This window comes from Xiphophorus couchianus, chromosome 7, assembly GCF_001444195.1.
Source record: "Xiphophorus couchianus chromosome 7, X_couchianus-1.0, whole genome shotgun sequence".
Taxonomy (NCBI): domain Eukaryota; kingdom Metazoa; phylum Chordata; class Actinopteri; order Cyprinodontiformes; family Poeciliidae; genus Xiphophorus; species Xiphophorus couchianus.
This window is the reverse complement of record NC_040234.1, coordinates 6,925,122-6,944,442: the sequence shown is the minus strand read 5'-3', so window position 1 is coordinate 6,944,442 and position 19,321 is coordinate 6,925,122. Positions and strand designations below refer to the sequence as shown.

The 19,321-nt window shown below is 39.5% G+C and overlaps 2 protein-coding genes across 9 annotated transcripts in view; both read left to right on the top strand.

The window, feature by feature from the left end:
• LOC114148813 (mitogen-activated protein kinase kinase kinase kinase 4-like) overlaps nucleotides 1-4,291 on the top strand; it is a 98,299-nt gene extending 94,008 nt beyond the window's left edge. For all 7 annotated transcript variants that reach the window (XM_028024289.1, XM_028024292.1, XM_028024288.1 and 4 more), the window contains one exon: nucleotides 208-4,291. In XM_028024289.1, coding sequence (XP_027880090.1) covers nucleotides 208-291 — 84 coding nt within the window. In that variant the 3' untranslated portion in view covers nucleotides 292-4,291. The remainder of the gene's footprint in view (nucleotides 1-207) is intronic.
• Nucleotides 4,292-8,645: 4,354 nt separating this feature from the next.
• Nucleotides 8,646-18,121, top strand: LOC114148816 (interleukin-1 receptor type 2-like). 2 transcript variants are annotated; one of them, XM_028024296.1, is made up of 10 exons: nucleotides 8,646-9,179; nucleotides 11,847-11,943; nucleotides 12,496-12,754; nucleotides 13,977-14,151; nucleotides 14,253-14,406; nucleotides 15,200-15,292; nucleotides 15,396-15,455; nucleotides 15,557-15,692; nucleotides 16,840-16,985; nucleotides 17,330-18,121. In XM_028024296.1, exons 2-10 carry the CDS (start codon nucleotides 11,856-11,858, stop codon nucleotides 17,479-17,481), a joined length of 1,263 nt encoding a protein of 420 aa, XP_027880097.1. In that variant the 5' UTR covers nucleotides 8,646-9,179; nucleotides 11,847-11,855; the 3' UTR covers nucleotides 17,482-18,121. The 2 variants fall into 2 exon arrangements, with proteins under 2 accessions (XP_027880097.1, XP_027880096.1); XM_028024295.1 differs by lacking the exon at nucleotides 8,646-9,179 and having other exon boundaries at nucleotides 11,763-11,943.
• The last annotated feature ends 1,200 nt before the right edge of the window (nucleotides 18,122-19,321 follow it).

Below are 19,321 nucleotides of genomic sequence, written 5' to 3'. Positions count from 1 at the left end.
AAAATTAGACCTTGGATTTGTTTTTGGACGGTGTTTCCCCCCCACTCCCTTCTTTGTGTACCTCAAGTTTTGACAAGCTATATGGGAAATGATGGTAAAACTCCATACTTGAACTTAGGAGAGTTATTTCTTTCAGGAAACATGTCGGTAATTTGTCAAACAAAAGCCCCAGATAAAATTCTCACCCGTTTCCTGTTTCCCGTCCAGGTGTTCTTCGCCTCCGTTCGGCCCGGAGGCTCCAGCCAGGTCTACTTCATGACTCTGGGCCGAAGCAACCTTCTCAGCTGGTAGAGGTCCACGCCCTGCCCTACAGTTTTTTCTCCTCCTTCTCCTCATCCTTCGCATCGTCCCGCCCTCACACCTCGCTAACACTGGATCTCAGAACCCACCTATGATGTTTCTGTCAATCCTCGGGACAAACAGCCGGCTTGAGACCCCATCGGCGCGGTCCACGGCGTCAACCTCACCCCGTTTTCTTCCCCCGTGCTTCCGGGGAGGGGCCTCAACCTGGCGACGCGGCGACGAGCCCGAGAAACCAAAAGGTCGCCGCTTTCCTCAGAAATACCGGAAGCGACGACTTGCTTGCAGAAGTAAAACCAATAGCTTACATGTTAAAGGAGGTAGAAATTAAAACAAATGTGAATTTAATAAAAGAGGACAGACGACGTTGTGTGCTTTTCCTCTCAGCCTGTCTTGGTGCTTGTCATGTTACGATGGGATCGTTGAACTTCCACTTCCGTTTCCGTGCTCTCGAGTCGGTTCAGTAACATCGATGTCTTTCAAACTAGGAGCTCAGCGAACGCTACTCTCTCCTCTACTGCTACTACTTTCCGCAGGTCTGCCTCTTGGAAGGGAGTTCGTCTTATTTACGCGACGGCGGTGTGTGTATGGAAGCAGGTTCTGGGTCAGACAAGCACGCGGGTGAGATCAGGTGTTTTTAGCTGGGGGCGCGCGCGACGATGTTGCTTTAAACAAACAAACAAAAAAAAAAAAAAAATAGGATGACGGAGAGAGAAAGGACCAGTCAGGCAGGTGGGTTTCAAATTAGTATTTTATGAATTCTTCTAGAGAGGTGTAACAGAGCGGCGTTAAACGCGTCTTTAAGCTTTTGTTTTCCATTCATGCAGCATTCAGCCGCGAGAAGAAGGCGATAAAATCCGCCCGCCTGAAACTCCACTTGAGGAACTTGAACTGCTGTGAGTAGCTATTCCATGAGTAACTTTAGAAAAATAACTAAAAATGAAACGAAAAAAGGTGGGGGTGTTTATGAGCTGATGATGTTAGAAGAACGCTCAGCATGTGTGGGCAAGTATGTGTGGTCGGAGAGTTCGGTGTTGTCGGCGAGTTGAATTTCCAGAGAGGCAGACGCATGATTCAGCAGGTTTCGTTTCAGGTGCGGGAGGCGGACTTCTTTCTTCCAATTTCTCCCTCCTCCCCCCTTCTCTCGGCTCGTTTCACCTTCCATCGATTATTATTATTATTATTTATATGTACTCGATGCACTAAGTGTCCAGAATGTAGAGAGACTTCTTACTGTGTGGTGGTCCAAGGCATGAGATGATGTTTCGCTTTGTATCTTTGTCACAAGTGGTCGATTCTAGGTGTTTCAATTTCAAGTTTTAAGTGAATAAAAGCTGCAGCAGCAGAGCCTCTGCGTCAGGTGTGGAGATGCTTTTGTTGTCTGAAACCATGGCAACGCCCCTTAACCCCCATCCCGGCGTTTCAGAGCCGAGGAGCGTGTTCTGGGGTCCTGAGAGCCCTGCTTGCTTTAACTTGAGGACTGAAACTTTGTCGTTCTGAAACTAACACGTTGGACTTCAGTATTACCGTGATGAAGTGTCCCCAACCTGGCAACACGGAGCAGAGCTTCTTCTTTTCCTCCTCATTTCAACAAAAGCAGGCGATGTTTTCTGTGCATTTGCATCTCGACGAATCAGAATATCATCCAAATTTTCCTTCGTTTTCATAATACAGAGAAGTAGAGTCATGTTTTAAGGCGTCTATTTCTCTCATTTTGGATCATTGCTGCAAATGGAAACCTAAAACCAGCCATCGGATTACATGGCTCCCCAAACGTTTCCACTGACCTTAAAACTGCACAAATTGGCATTCCGAAAATAAATTAGCTGAAAAGGTTTTTGCAAGTTGTCTCCCCACTCCTACTGTATTGAAATTAGTGTATGTTATAAAAGTGCAATGCCAGCAACAGATTTTTCAAATCACACAAGTGATTTGAAAAAAAATCACTCGTGTGATTCAACAATCGGATGTTACTACTGACGGAAAACACAAAGAAGCCGACAGGAAGTGATTGGAGGACGATGTTTTTTGTTGACTCCTCACATTGACAAACTAATGCTCTTGTGATTTTAATTTCTATTCTTATTGAATAGAAACACAGCAATTGCAAAATTGTCTTTATTTGACATTGGCTGAATATCAACAAAGTTTTGCGCACATTTGTAACGGAAACGCAGCAACTGAATATGGAAACTTCTCACTAGACCTCAGGCAGATTAGATTCTGTGCATTTCCACTTCTGCACTAGATTCTTCAGACCTTGGTTTCCAAATGAAAGGCAAAACTTAATTTCATCTGGAAAGCGGACTTTGTCAGCCCAGTCCTTTTTTCTCATTAATCCAGATAAGGCACATCTGTCTCTGGTTTCGAAGTGACGTCCAGATCTGCTCCTCCTTAATCTGCCCCAAACTCTTGGAGGGTTTTGGTGCACCATCCTCTACTCACGCTTCTTGTCCATTTTGTTTTCTACCACACATTTTCAGTCCGTTGTTATTCTTGGATAAATCTCCTTTAGCTTTTTGGCACACCTCCTATCTGGATGGCGTTGATGATATATTTGTGTGTCCAAAAAAAAAAAAAATCCCTTTTACTGAGAAGCTGATTTCTGGGTTTTCATTGGCTGCAAGGCGCCACCATCAAAATTACTGAATTAATCTGTTTTAATCAACATGCAAGTTGCACTATTCACTATAAATGTCGAAATAAACAAACTTTCCAGAGATATTCTGATCAGTAGAGATGCTCCTGTTTTCTTTTCACCCTAAACCTGCTTTAGATTTCAGACGTCTGTATGTTCAACGAGCTGCGGCGTTGATCTCCTTCATCCGGTCCAGCTGGATTTACCTCCATTTCCACAAACTTGTTTTTTTTTTAAGAGTTGCACATTTCTGTTTAAAAAAAAGAAGAAGAAGAAGAAGAAAGAGGGGAGGACCGAAGAGAATCCCATTTGTGCTCTGACTTCGTGCCCCAACATGTTTTCATCAGGATGCAAACAAGATTCTCTTGCGTGTGTTTCCCCTCTCCCCTCCTGACAACAACAATTACACACACACACACACACACACTGCCACGCCTACAGGCTCTTGTCGGTCACGTAGCTCATGTCCCAAACCCTTCGCTCCAAAAGTTAACGGAGAGGCTGTTGTCTGACGTTTGCAGTAGTATCCGCCATGTTTGCTTTACTGCATTAAAGGCCACCGGAAAGTGGCTGACTTTGTGAAAATAATGTGATTATTATGACTATTAATAATGGGTTAAATAAAAGGCGAATAATGTGATTTCTGCCGGTGGGGGCGGGGGAAGACAAAGCAATCCGCTTGCAGGTTAAAGTTGGAACAAGTGCCAAGAGGGCAGCATTTAAAGCGTGTGAAGCTATTGTTATTGAAAAACCACTTCCTGAATATTCTTTTTAAAAATTAAAACAAACACACACACACACACACACACAAAAATCACTTGAAGCATTGTGTATTCTTAAGTTTTAGAGATAGTTAAGAAACGTACTGGTTTTTTGTTGTTTCTGCAAGTCTATGTACACGTAAATATGCGACTGCGGTGGTTGAATATTATTACACTCACCTTAGGTGGAAAAAAAATGTTTACAGAGGCAATGTTTCGTTACATTAATGTGTGCATCACGGTATTTATGTTTCCTTTACACTTTGGTTCTGCTTTTTTGAGCCTGTTTTTTTTTTTTCCTTTCTAATTGGATATTTATTGTTTTCTATCATCTCCCCACTAAACCACCTGCAACGGAAACAATAACGAACACATGGTTGTTCTTTTCAGGTATTCACGCCACGCTACTTGACCACTTTGACATTGCAGTAACGTTCCCTGCAGGCTTGGATGTGAGGCGATGTGTTTTCCTCCGTTTCTGCCATGCTTCTCTAACTTATGTCCTCTCTGTGTATGACAGGAAGTCGTGTAGTTTCCTGATTTTTTTTGTTTTGTTTTGTTTTTGTTTTCTTTGAATAAACTTTAAAAGTAATTTTCAGAGTGTATCATCAGTCGGTGGTGTTGTGCTGCTTGCTTGTTCCCCAAAAACAAACGTGAAGAAGAAGAGAGTTTGCGTCACGCGTTGGCCAACTCTCGACCCACTTTGTTCTGTTTTATCATTTTCAAATCAGTGACTTAACGACTCAACACAGATTCCCTTGCAACACAGTTTAGTACAATAACAACAGCTTCCTGCACGCCGTTCGTGTCCAGGCTGCTTTAAAAACAAAAACGCCTCGACCGTGTCGCAAATCATAACTTCTGGGAGAAGTGCGGTGCTGCCACGTCTGATTTCAGGTTGACTGTGTCTCGACTCGGCTGAAAAGGAGAAGTATTCGCAAATTAACATTTTCAAAGACATCCTTGTGCAAAGGTATATAAATAGGCCTGGGCAATTTTAAAATGTCAGGTTCTCAAGGTGAAACAAAACAACAACAAAAATGGAGTAGGTGTAAGGGAAGTACAAAACCAAATATTTCAATAAATTCATCTTATTTATTGCATTAATGTTTGTTTTAAGGTTTCAACACAATGACTGTCTGAACAGGGAAGGAGGCTTGCTGTAAAAGTTAACGCTAGTTCGCACTGCTTGGATGAATTCCTTTCCGGGGGGGAAAAACAAAACAGGTTCGTCAAACTCTGTAGTTGTCTGTCCCCTCGGAATAATTCCCAAAACATGCAACATCTTCTGATTTCTCAACGGCCAGTCGTGAGTTGAAAGAACAATGTGCGCTGTGCTGATCTTTTAACCTCTGTGCTAACAAATTAGTAAATTAGAACGCTTTGTTCTTGTGAAAGGCCTGCTTTGAGCCTGTTTTTTCCCCAGACGAACCTTCACTAGTTTAGGTAGTATGACCCAGTCTGTAGAGCTTTGAAAGATAATAGTTTTTTTTTTCACTCCTGCAGGTGAAAATTTAACTTAGACGAAATATTAAAAAATCTGTTTCCACAAAAGGAAAAGGAAAAAATGTATAAAAGAAAGAGAGAAGTTGCTAAGTTTGTTTACATTTATTTACAGCTGCAAAATGAGACATTGACTTTTTCCTTGTGTTTTGGCGTTTTCATATTGACAAACATGTTATTTAAATTACGGTTGTTTTTTTTTAAAGAAAAGAAAAAAAAGAAGGTCAGCATCTGTCAGGTATTGGAATTTCTGATGAAATTTCAATATCTGAATTGAATTGAATTTATCGGTAACATTTTTTTAAAATCCAGAGGGGTTTTATTTAAACGTTTTGTGTCGTTTTGGGCCATGTCCTAAAACCTATTGTGATTAAACTGAGCACATACAGACAGAGGGATACTGGTCTGTCGTTGCACACGTCTGAAATTACACATAGACTTAGAAAACAATAATTACATGAGTTGGGATGAGCAGCATTATTGTTTATCTTTACATTCTTCTTAGTTATAAATTTGTAAAATCTGAACCACAGAATATTTGTTTTTACACATCTGAAGTTTTAAACTGTATACCAAGAACAGGACCAACATAATTAATAAAAGTGACAGTATTTTTATTATCATAAATGCTGCTTATGAATGCAATAATATGCAGCACACTTAATGTCCTATAAACGCTGAGAAAAATCTGGTTTTTAAGCAGAAACCAGATCTGCTAACTACTTTACAAGAGACAGAGTGCTAATAAGGCTATCAGTAAGTTACTAATATTTCAAAGGAAAAGATTCACCTTGAGAGATTGAGAAACGTCCCACCAAACAACAGAACTTTGTAAGTCTATTGTTTCATTTCAATTAGTGAAAGAACATATTCCTGGGTCATGTCTTAAATTGGTTCAATCTGTTTTTTTCTTAGCAGTTAGCATAGCTAGCATGGCTAACTGTAACATTAGTGTGTATTTTCTAGATTGTAAATAAACTTATTATGTGGTACATTTTTCCAACTGGCTGCCAACATTTCCTAAAGCGTTATTCTCTATGGCAGATAGATGGTCAAAGTAACGACGACAACAAGAAAAACAATATTACGAAGCAAGCTGGCTTTTATGCTGTCTGCTAAAGCTCTTTGTTGCACCAAAGGTCTGTGTACAGAGTTCTTTTCTAACTAACCAAATAAAGCAAAAATATATGTATTGAGTAAAAAGTAGATGTTATCATACTTTAGGCCCTGTATAAGTACAACTGTAGGTTTTGGTGTCACATAGTCTGGCTCAGTAGACCAATAACCAAATTGCATCATTGTCCTATCTAACAAATAGTTTAAAAATATATCTTACTGTAAAATCTTTAGTTGGTGCAGGATTTAGTTAAAATCCTCAGTATAGATCACTGTGTGGTTGCTATTGGATCCTTTCCAGAACCTTTTTGGGTTTTTTTTTTAAACAAAACTGTTTCGAGTTAAGATGTTCACCTTCTGATATCCTGTAGAAAGGCTTAAGATTAGATTAGATCAGGTTGAAGTTACAGACGCAACTTGCTTTACGTGTAGGTCTTCGCCAGTGGCAGAGTTGTTCAAACAGCAATAATGGCAGCCCACAGCTTGCATCACCAAAGTGTCAGACATGAGAATGTCCACACAGGAAAATGTCCACTTAGGACTTCCTATGTCACTCCAGAAGACGAGCACACCGCAGAGCATTATGGTGGAAACCATTTTTGCTCTGCAGGGAGATGACAGAGCAGTGAGTCATGCTGTTACACAGCTGTTTAATGGATGTTTGTGTACACCGGTTTGTATACAAAAATTGTAAGCAAGGCTTTATTTGGGATTAGATTTCCTTTCTATCATCACCCCAGTATGAAATTTAAAAAAAAGTGTGTTGGCATGGAAAGCTTAGCAACAAACAAACACTCCCTACGTCCAGTGAGCACTGCACAATGAAAGACGGTTCAAAATGTCAGAAAGCTTCAAACTTCAACACTTTTAGTGTCTCCGACTGACTGGCTGACAGATACCTGTCCTCGTGTCACTGCAACATCGCAGGCAGAGGGAGAAAACAAACAAACAAGGAGTGTCAAAGTTTATGACGGCCTGGCTGACTTGTTGTGCGTTAGTCACCAAGTATGAATCCTGGGGATTCATAGTGCGGGGGCTGCCGGAGTCGCCTGAGAGCTGTGCCAATTGTTCAGGTTTAACCACAACAAATCCTCAGATCCCTGCTTGAAATGACTCAGCTGGGAGCACTAAAGCAAAATGCCGAGTCATCGCGGCTGTTTTAAGACTTTGTGACGTATGATTGGCCTCACAAAGTAAAAGCTCGAGGGTAAGTGTTAGAGGTGCGCTAGTCTGAAATGTGGCGGCCAATTTCCAATTTTCAGTTTTGTGAAACTTTTTTGGTGTTAGCTAAAAAACCAGCTAGGATTTTTTCTTAAGATCTATAAGTAACACAAAAAAATCAAATGATCTTAATCACAATGTTTTTATGTTACAAACAATTCAAAAATACTTTATTGATCCAAAAGTGACATTAAATAATCAATTATTTCTGAAAATCCACTCAAAGTCGCAGCACTCTCACTCTGCATCGCTGAAAATCGACAACTTCTGTCCTTTACATCCACTAAAGGATGTAAATGTATGCCTCACTGCTGTAGAAGTGAGGCATATCATAATTATGTTTCTTTCTCCTGTAGAACCTTTTTTTTTAAAAAAAAATGAGTTCAAACTGTATCTAACTCTATAACTGAGTGGAAAAGGACAGATTTATTGTTATATGTGAAACTGCTCAATTCATGCAGGCATGTTTTTCCACAGTTGACTTTTGATTACTTAGATTATGACCAGAGGTGATGTCACACTGTGTGTGAAAGACAGCAGACAGTGTTTCACAGCTTTTCAGAGTTGGATTTCCAGCACTGAGTAATTACATCTCGCCCCAGTCTCAGTTCCGGTCAAGCTGCTGACAAATTTTATAGCACCAGATTTTATACTGGTGCTATAAAAATCTTCAAAAAGAAAAGATTTTCACTTTCCAATTGATTTGTACCAAGCATTTGACTGATCTGTTCCAGTCGGGAGTCTATTTCTTGTTACTTTGTCAACTTTTAGCCTACTGAAAAGCATAGGATGTACTGAAACCATGTTTTTCTGTCAGTCCAAAGATCTAATTATTTGTTTTACCTTTCCAAGTTGCAAAAAAAAAAATCAGCTTTGTTATGTTTTGAATTACATAGAAGAGAATAAAGATCAATTTAGTTCAGAAAATGAACACAGGGTTTGACTGAGCAGTCAAACAGCCATAAATGTCCATTTAGAGCACTTTGAAATTCAGTGTTACTAATACTAATAATGCATGCCAAGCATTTAACAGGAAATACATTTTTCTCCTTTGGTCTGATTTTGGAAGAAAATTGTAATAAAAATCACAACAGGTAAACATGAAAGAAACGGGTAAAAAAAATAAATAAATACTTGGATGTAACAGGGTTTTTTTGTTTTTTTTGTAACTCCCCCTCTCCACTCGTGGGGGAATGCCCTTCATACATGCAGGTGTGTACATGGATGTGTGTGTTTTTGTGCTAAAACAAATAAAGATGTCCGCCGCCAACGTCATGAGGAAGTTCCTGCCAGGGAGCAACGGCGGTAAACAGTTTGGAGACTGAACCAAACATGCTTACTTCTATACACTAACCTGAAGGAAACCTATAGGTCTTTCCACACAATGTGTAGGCGTGTGTGTGTGTGTGTGTGTGTGTGCGTGTGTGTGTGTGTGTGTAGGACTCAGCACACAAGTGTGTTGAGCTGTGCAGTACACTGCGTTACATTGGGAAACCTGAGAAATTTCCATCTCATGAGGGGTGGGAACCTTAAAAAGCAGAGCTGAGGTTCCCCATGAGACCAAAGGACACTGATCACTTCACTCTGAGGTCCATACCGACAGCACACCGCTCTGTCAGAACCAGAACCACCAGCAGACTGTGAGTACTCTTTTAATCTTTACTTAATCGTATCACAGCTAGTGTGTGTGTGTGGTGGCACTTTTGGTCTTAGAACCAGCTCCAGGAAGACATTCTTGGTTTAAAATAAGATTTATTGAAATTCTCTTTATACACAATGTGCACAAATTTATTTTGTATCTAACCAGATAATGTATATATTAACTGGTCAATTATTACACTCAAGTATTTTCTTTATTTTTTTAATCCGTGTTTATAATGACTTTTAAAAATTTTTTATTTTGGTCTAGTTTAAAAATTATTCAAAATACCCAAATGTGTTTTTATTTTTATTGTTTTGCAAATGTTTATTTCAGAAATATTAGATTTCTTTTGTTAAAAAATATGTGTGTGTTTTACTTTGTCAGTAAATAACCTTAAAATACAAAAAATTAATACTGATTTATCCAGAACAAAAAGTCAAATATCTTAAATAACACTGTTAATGCCTAACAATATATGTAAAGCATTTACATACTTCAATTATTTATCCTCGAACCTTAAACCAATATTCGCAGTAACCAGGTCTATACATTCGCACACATCAGTGATTTATGAACGTATTTGCTGAATAATGTATTTAAATCTAAAATTTTATTTGCGTTCTAAAACATCTGAAAATGTCCAATAATAATAATAATAATAATTAATAATTTGCTTTATTCTTGAACTGATACTCGTCACCTAAAAGATATTCCGGGTAGAAAACAAAGAAATTAAATGAAATTTAAAACAGGTTCTCATCACATGCAGTCTCAGTGTCAGACCCACTATCTTATAGCGATACTATCAGTCAGCAAAGTTTCCATTTAATGTCACATGAGTCATGTGTAAATTCAATTACAACATCAAAACTCCTGCAGCCGTTGTGAATGGGTCGACAAGGTGACGATACTCCCGCAGCGTTCAATGAATGGACGGCGCTGTGACGACACGGCCAAACCAGGAGTTCATTGAGGAAAAAGCGCATCATTTCCCTCAGCGTGACATGTGGGACTTGAGTGAGAAAGTGATGACCGCTCTCGGCCGCTCGCTGTAATCCCCCCGGTGGGAAAACAGAAGTGAAAATGGGCAGGTTTCCATGAAAACGATGCTCTGTGACGATTGCCTGCAGGTCAGCCTGGATATACTGCAGTTAGCTAGATTTTTTTCACCTGAAACAAACACACACGCCTGTTTTTGTTTCTAATACCTTGTGGGGACCATTTTCCTGACACATACTACGTTTTGGGGACACGCTGCTCCTTGTGGGGACCGAAGTCTGGTCCCCACAAGGGGAAATGCTGTTTTTGGGGTCAGGGGTCAGATTTAGGACTAAGGTGTGAATTGAGTTTTGGATAGGGTCAGGTACGTAATGGTTAGGGTTAGGATAAGGATAAGATTTAGGCTGTAGAAATGAATGGAAGTCAATGAAAAGTCCCCACAAAGATAGCCGCGCAAACGTGTGTGTGTGTGTGCACACACACACACACACACACACCCCGCTTTACCGTGTGTTCAGTGATACATCAACGTCATATGATAAGGATATTCTGTGTTGCTGTCTGATGTTTTTATCACTGTTTTCCTGTTTCATAATCTTAGGGCTCAGCTTTCAATGTTGACAATTTTAAGGACTAGTGTTTCAGCTGCTTTCTGCGCAGTCCTCTGAGCTTGCCTTTCATTATGAGCATCTCTGTAAAGACATTTCGGATGAAAAAAAAATTATTTGAAAGATGGTGTACATGAAAATAAGCAGCAACCTTCAAAGACTGGCCGCATGGCTCACTGGGGGTGTGACTGACAAAAATCACAGGCAATTTCACTTGATTCTAATCTGTGCATTTTGCAATCAATATTTACAATCACATTAAAATAGAAATATATGAGGCAGTGTGGTCCATATTTATACATATTTCTCTTATGTCTAAAACTCTCCCTGTATGTATGAGCACATATTTCAGCATTTGTTTTTGATGTGATTCTTTAGCTTCTGATATTTTAAAAAGTCCATCTAAATCCTCCACCTGTCTAAACAAATTGAAATTATTTTTAAAACAAATTAAAATAAAAAAATTGAATTAAATTAAAACAAAAGTAGGCGTATATTTATGAATGTAAACATATGGACTTCCGTCAAGATCAAAATCTTTAGATTACAAAAAAAAAAAACTATAAAAAATGGGCTAAATTATCTAGATCAAGTTTGAAATAAAGTTATTTAAGCAAAGACAAACTTGTTTTTCTCAATAAATGTGTTGTTTTTTTTTTTGATCTGTCATTTCTGCTAAATTTGGGCAACCTTTGATACAGTCACTCTGTCACTGACATGACTAATCATGTGTGGTGGTATTGGTAAAGTCCTGTGGTTAAATACAAGTGTGGGAGGGCCAATAATATAATGGTAATAGTCCTGTGACGTCACAGTTTGCGGCTCATAAAAGGAGCTGAAATAAATCCATCTGTCAGAAATCCTAGGCGTCCCGAGGGGAGAACACGGGGTGATGGTCCAGCATCCAAAGCTCTTAAACGTGCTTTAGCTTTATGTTACGGACTTCGCCTTTGCATTTTCCACGAAAGACGGAGAGCATTTGACCGAATCCTTGGACCCAAACAGGAGCTCGCCTCGCCTTGTGGATCTCTCAGTTCAGATCTTTGCTTTTCCTGCAGACTGCCACCATGGACTATTTTGTGCTGACGTGTGCCATGATGATCATTGCCGCAGGTGTTCATGGGAAACGTTGGCTGCCATCTCTGCCAGTGGAAAGTGAGTTTTTTTTTTTTTGCTTTACTGTGCAATAAAAACTACCCTGTTGTAAATATTCAATGTGATATAGGGTTAGGGTTAGGGTAAGGGTTAGGGTTAGGGTCCCATTAGATGTGCTGACCTGTCCTGCATGAAAATTGGAAATTAAACAAACAGACCCACTAAAACCTTGAATAACTAGGCCTGACACGATAACAAATTTTCCCGAATGATAAATTGCCCCAGCAGTTATTGCGATAACCAATGATATTGTTGCTTTGAGGGCATTTTCGAATAATATAACGGTAATGGCAAGTGAATAATGAAGTCTTTTTAAAACAAATTGTCCTTCATGAAAAGTGCTGGTTGAGACCAAAGCACCAGACTGGTGGAAAGAGAGAGACGAGAGAAAAATGATAAATCACGCAAATGGAAATTATTGTGCTTGTTTTCATTTATCATGCAATTAATTGATTTATTGTAAATTGTTACAGGCCTACGAATGACTAAATTAGTCCCATGAAAAAGGATTTGCGCTTAGTTTCAGTTTTTGTGCTCCTGTTTCCCACGCAGACGGCTGTTACCGGGTGTCTCCAGAGGTGGAGGTTTTCCGAGTAGAGGGCGAGGCCGTGATCCTCTACTTCCCGATCTTCGTGCGGTCCCTCAAACTCCGTGACATCGCCCCGCCACCTGCCCAATACGTCATCAGCAGGACCGACGGAACGGAGCAAACGGCGTACGAGGACGAGGGCCGGGTCCAGCAGCACAGCGGAGAGCTGTGGCTCCTCCCGGCTCGGCCTTCGGATTCTGGGGAATACACCTGCACTTACAGGTACTCTTTGCTCTTTTAAAGGAAAAGAAGTTTCCAATCAATCGGTCGAGTTTATTTGCACAGCATGTTTCAGCAACGAGGCAATTCAAAGTGCTTCACGTCATAAAAACACAAAAATACAAATAGATAAAGGACAGCAATTGAGAAAACAGGAACAAGCGTTACATTTTGACCAATGAAATAATCAAAACCGTGGATACACATCGGAAGAGTTGGTCAGTGTTTCATTTATGTGGTTTGAAAGTAACTGAACAGGTGGGCTTCTAGCCTTGATTTATTTTATTTTTATTTTTACTTATTGACTATTAGTACCTAAAAGGCTTAAGAAATTCAAAGTTTCTAAAAGGATTAATTGATGCAAAAACATGCATTTCCTGTCGTACATAATTTTTCTGTCATAGTTTTGTTGTGCATCAGATTTAGTAGCTATAAAGACTGACAGTGCTTGTTTTTATTATTATTATTGTAATGCTCAGAAGATTGGTGTTGGAAAAACCCCAGTGTTTTGCTCGCGTTCTCACTAGAACCAGGAAGTTAGAGAACATCACACCAGTTTTAAAGTCCTGGCTCCCTGTAGCTCAGAGAATAGACTTTAAAATGTTGTTAGTTTATAAATCACTGAATGGCTCAGCACCACAATACATTAAAGATCTGCTGTTGTTGCATCAACCTTCCAGACCTCTCAGGTTCTGGTTCTGGGAATGCAGAGCAGAACCAGAACCAAACATGGAGAAGCAGCTTTCAGCTTCTATGCACCACAAATCTGGAACAAACTTCCAGAAAACTGTAAAACAGCTGAAACACTGACTTCCTTTAAATCTCGACTAAAAACCCACCTGGTTAGAGTTGGATTTGAAATGTAATCAATTGCAAATGTATTGATGGAACTTGACTTAATGCTGTGTTTTGATTATTGATTCTATGTTGCATTGTGTTTCTGTGTTTGTAATGATGTAAAGCACTTTGAAATGCCTTGGTGCCGAAATGTGCTACACAAATTTTATTTGTGTAGCACAAATTCAATTCAAGACAATTCAAGCATTGTCTTGAATTGATTTTATTCTTAATCATAATGAAAACACACCTCTTACAAATTACCTCAGGCCAATTTTTAAAAATTTTTTTTAAAGGAACATAAACCTTCCAACTTCCAAAATGTGCTATGATCGCCCACAGCGTCCTCTTCACTCCATCTGACTCCTTTCCATCCGTCTCTGTGCAGGAATGAAACGTACTGCGTCACGGGGAGCATCACGCTGCACGTGTACGAGTCCTATTCAGCCGACATAAAGACTCTCTCCTACGGGTGGTCGGCCACGGTTGGTGAGAAAGTGGAATTTTACTGTCCGGCTCTGGACCGCTTCAACAAGACAGGCAGACCAATAGAGTGGCACAGGGTGAGGGAATGAACCCTGCAGCTGGGATTATATCTTTTTAGATTAGAGCCTGAATTAAAAGTAACAGCATCTTATTATTTTTTTGTTTTTTTTTCTGACAGGACTTTAACTCCGCTCCCCTTCAGCCGGGCAGAGCTACCCTGACGATCCCTGCTGTAAAACGCTCCCACGCTGGAGTCTACACCTGCCGGCTGACGGTGCTCATCAACAACCTGCAGTACAAAGTCAGCAGAGCCTACCTGCTCCACGTCGAAGGTTGGTGCCGTCAGATTTTGTTTATGAACCTTCTCCTGGGAAGTGAGACGTTCCCTGAATGAGCGTGATAAGAGTAAATGAATTCATCCATATGACAAATATACCTCACTTACATAACAGTAAATATGAGGGTTTTAAAAGAATCTCACTCTCAACCATTCATATTCAGCTATTAAAGGAACGCTGTTGATCTATAATTAAAGAATAAGTGTGCACTGCCCTCTGCTGACTAAACAGACACATTACAATGACTCCAACGTTTCAGGAATTTTTTTTTAAATCTATTTATTTGTTAATTACTTTACTTGTTTACTTGTTTCTTACTTGTTTCGGGGATAACCTCTTGAGATGTATCGTCTCACTTTCAAAGAAGTCCTGACAAAGCATAAAAATTAGCAGTAATAATACAAATCGTAATAGGTAAATCCAAAATAAAATACATTTACTTTGTTTTTTGGGTTTTTTTTATGTAGTGCAACCAATTACCTCCCAAAACTCACTTATTTAGTAAACCGAGTCCAACAGTGTGTATTTAAACTCGGCATAAACGTTTTAAATTTATTAATTTATTCAGCATGGACACTGCACATGAATTAATGTTTCTGTAAATGCGCCAAAATTAGCCAAAAGGCTATTTTATTTCCGTTGTCCCTGGACAATGAGTAATTTGTCTTGCTAAAAACAAACAAAAACAGCTGTTATATAAAAGGGAACATTACCGGGTTAAAAGGTTTTGCCAGGTAGGGGAAAGACTGTCATGTGAGTTTCTCATTCTGGATGCGTTGTCTGCCAGGTTCAGACCCTGCAGTCACTACCTCCATGCCTGTCGTCACCACGCCGTCAGGTCCGGGTCAGCCCAGCAGCAGCACCCTCAGTACCGTCAACCGTGAGTTTTGCTTGGTTTCTGTGATCCTTGACTGACCCAGCGTCCTCTGGGAAAAGAATAAACTAGATTTAACTGATGAATGTCTGCATTTCATATCCGGCAGTCGTGAAACCGCCAGTGATTGCCTCACCAATCAATGGAACCGTCTTTGAAAGCTCTCACGGTACGTGGTAATGTTACTTCGTGTCTCCTGCTGTTTGCTCACGTTGAAGTATGTTTAACCAAATACAACAATACCGATGTTCTTATATTTTTACCAACCAGGTTCAGGACTGGAGCTGTTCTGTCAGGTGGTCACTGAATGCCAACTGGCAGACTCCACTGTGGTCACATGGCTGGTAAACGACCAATCAGTGGAGTCATCGTACCTCGACAGGCGGGCTCTGCAGGGAGAAAGAAGGTAACACTATGCGTAAACCAAAGTGTGAAAAAACAAAAAACAAAATCTGACTTAAAAGTTACTGTAGGGAAAGTCCACAGAATGAACTATTTTTGTAGACTTCAATAGGGGGGGGGAAAGAAGGAAAACTGGATTTTAATTTGAAAATATCAGAAATACCTAGTAGTTTTTTTTTAATGAGTTGTGAAAAGTCGTGGAAAAGATGCAAAATACTTAACCACAAACACAGTAGACAATCTGAAAATTTGAAGAAGAAAAAAAGAATTATTACTGCAAAAAGTGCCTTCTTAAAAATGAAACACACAAAAAAGTACATTTAAAAAAATACATCAGTTATGGTTCTTTTGCTGAGCCAGTCCTGAATCAACTATGGACCAATCCAACTCTGACTTGATGCAACACAACAGAGTTTGCTTAGGCTGGGTGTGCAACCTAAATAATTGTTTACAGTGAATAAAGAATGGGTTGAAAAGGATTATTACCACCAAACAAATAATATTAATATTTAATAATAAAAAAGAATCAAAATAAAAAATAAAACACAACTAAAAATACAAACTAATAATGTTTTGTAGAGATTTTGCTTAGAAATAATTTCCTGTAAGGCCTTATGCTTCATCACCAGTTCTTTGGTGAAAGTGAACATAGCTAGCTCTACCTTGCGCAAGCTAATCTCTAACATTATCTTAAATGAATAAAAAAAACTGGTTCTCTAGTGTGTAGTTAAGATCATTAAACAGGTTTTTGACGTTAACATTATGAGACCATGTAATTTACCAACTTGCTGTTTCTTATTTTGTCCTGTTGAAGAGGTTTAGCGAACTCTGATCAAGTGGCAGTATGGCTCAAAATGGCCGCCTGTTAAGAATGTGAAGGCTCCTATTCGTTTTGTCTTGGACTGGGTCACACATTTTGTTCCAAAGTTTAATTACAACTACTCAACAACCCAACCGTCTCTTCAGAAATACATCCCGGCATTTTGTCTGTACTCTGTCTCCTTATAGCCCACCCAACGTCACTCCCTTGTCTTCTTCTTTGTGTTGACCATTCTCATAAACAACTATCTAAAGCCATCAAAAGACACTACACTGTGACACATAATAAAATCTGATATCCACTAAATGTGTGTTTGCCTTGCTGTTTTTAGGGTAACCCGGGTCTCTGAAAGGTGTCAGATTGAAGTGAGGTTCGTTATCTCGACTATAACTGAAGAAGATGAGAAGACGGAGATGAAGTGTGTCACTCAGAACACAGGCGGGAAACAGGAAGTTGTCACAATGCTTCGTCTGGAAGGTGAGTGGCCTCGTGAACTCTCCAAACTATTGTCCGTGGCGTAATATGGAGCTGAAGTAATATTTCCCCTCTGTCGGAAAAATGTAAGCAGTTAGCTAAATCTGACAGTGTCCCACAATCGTTAACAAAATGCAAAAACGCACAACGCAACAACAAAATCCACAACAGAAGTTGTGCTAAAACGGAAGTTTTTCACAACTTCTGATTTTCATAGCGTTGTGGCTTTTTGTTGTTGCGTTGTGGCCTGTCTGGGGCACCGTAGAAAAACACACTGGAAACATCAGAATCAACGGTGTTGTCACGTCATAATAAAAATCTTAATGTCCTGCCTTTTTTTTTTCTAGATACTACCTTCACATGGCTGGTGGTAGGCGTGGTGACAGCGGCCTGCTTCCTCACGGTGGTCTGCGTCTTCCTTTACGTCCTCTTCAAGCCAGAGACTAAGAAGAAAATGGATTACATTCTCGCTCGCCAGAGCAGCACCTTTTCAGTTTAGCTTTTGTTTCACGCGCTCCCTCCGTCAAAACAAAAACGCTCCTCTAAACAATATTTGGGTGAACTATGTAGAAATGTGACTTCCATCACGTTGTACTTGGAGTTCAAGTGGCACTCACACCAAGTCTTTTTATTCATGAATGTATCAGCCACTGGACAGGAAGAAGGAAGATGTTACGGTGATAAACGTTGCATCAGCACCAGTAATTGATTTCATGACAAGATTGTTTGCTGTGGTTTTGCACTTCTGTGATTTAAACCGGTACTACTCCCTTTTATATAAACCTCCATCAGTTTAATTCACTTTTTTTTGTTCTTTTGCTAAGTAAAATGAAGTGACTACCTCAGTTACCAGATGTTACACATATGTATTTTTTTTCTGCTCTTTTGCTGTAGTATGCTTTGAGTATATTGGATATATCAGTATGTTATTTCCAAAATGCTGCAAATGTTCTCAGGGAGAAATTGAATATTAAAGAAAACGTATAGTCTTTTGATTATTTTTGTTTATGTCATAAACATTTAAAGGACAGAAATAACGCAACTTTTAACGTGTTGTTTTATTGTTATTGAATGTAATACTCCTGCTGTTGTATCTTACATACAAAACAACCCAATGAATTAAATGACTCCTACGTGAATGGTCTGGTATTATTTTTAGCCTCAATGTGCATAAATATTTACAGTGGCGCTCTCCTGGTCATTACTGTGAGTAACAGTGACCGGGACAGTTATCACGATAACACTTGAAACTCACTTGGCTTGGTAGATAATGTGGCCTCATGCTAACAGCTCAATATCTTTCTCTTGCCCTCATTGTTTTCCGCTAAGCTGTGGCTTCTTCTTTATGATAATAGAGCCTGTCGTAAATGCTAAGGCTAGTTAGCATGGGCTAGTTAGCCTCTGCTAACTAGAGGAGACTAGCTATTAGATCTAATAGCGCTAATAGCACCTCCACTAATAGCTATAGCTAATAGCTAATACCTACAATGGCTAGTTAGCATGCTAACATGCCGCTAATAGTGGAGGCTACCTGTTAGCGCTAATAGCACTGCCGCTAATAGCTATAGCTAATAGCTATTAGCTCTATTAGCGCTTTATAGCTAAATTAGTTAGCGGACTAGCAGAGGCTAATAGCTAATAATAGCGCCTCAGCTAATAGCTATTAACTATTAGCTAATATCAGCTATTAGCGCTAGCTAATAGTGCTAATTAGCTATTAGCCAATAGCACTAATTACCCAAGTCTTCATGGGTATTTGATAAGTTTTTATTATTAACGTTTTTCCATGTTTTTCCTCCTCGTTCAGTTTTGATATTGGTGTAAATTTATTGTAAAACGCCAATTTGTTCTCTATCTCTACCGCTAATGTGGCTTAAAAGAAATCTTTTACATCTCAGCGCTTGTATTACCGTCTGAAACCGTCTATCTGTGAAGGGATTATGCAACGTTACTCTTTTGTTCCAACTTTTCAAACCTTTCCTCCCCAACCAGAATCTTGCGAAGGGAGCCCATGACGGTTCTGGAGATAAATTCAGGCTCAAGATTGGAGTGATGAACAAAGCTCTAAATTTTGTTCCTATATCTGGGTACCTCTCTCCCCCCATTTTCTAATTGTCTATACATGATTTCTCCTTCAGTCTCTCTTGTCGGCTTCCTCACAGGAAGCCAAACATCATTATTCTGTGGGGCATCGAGAAAGTTGATGCAAGAAAGACCAGGGTGGATTTTACTTCTGCTTGACATTGGAGAACACCTGAATTATTAGAATATGTGGACTTATACACAATATATACAAAATATTGTACAAAAGTTCAGATGTGTGGTATTGTAGAATATCT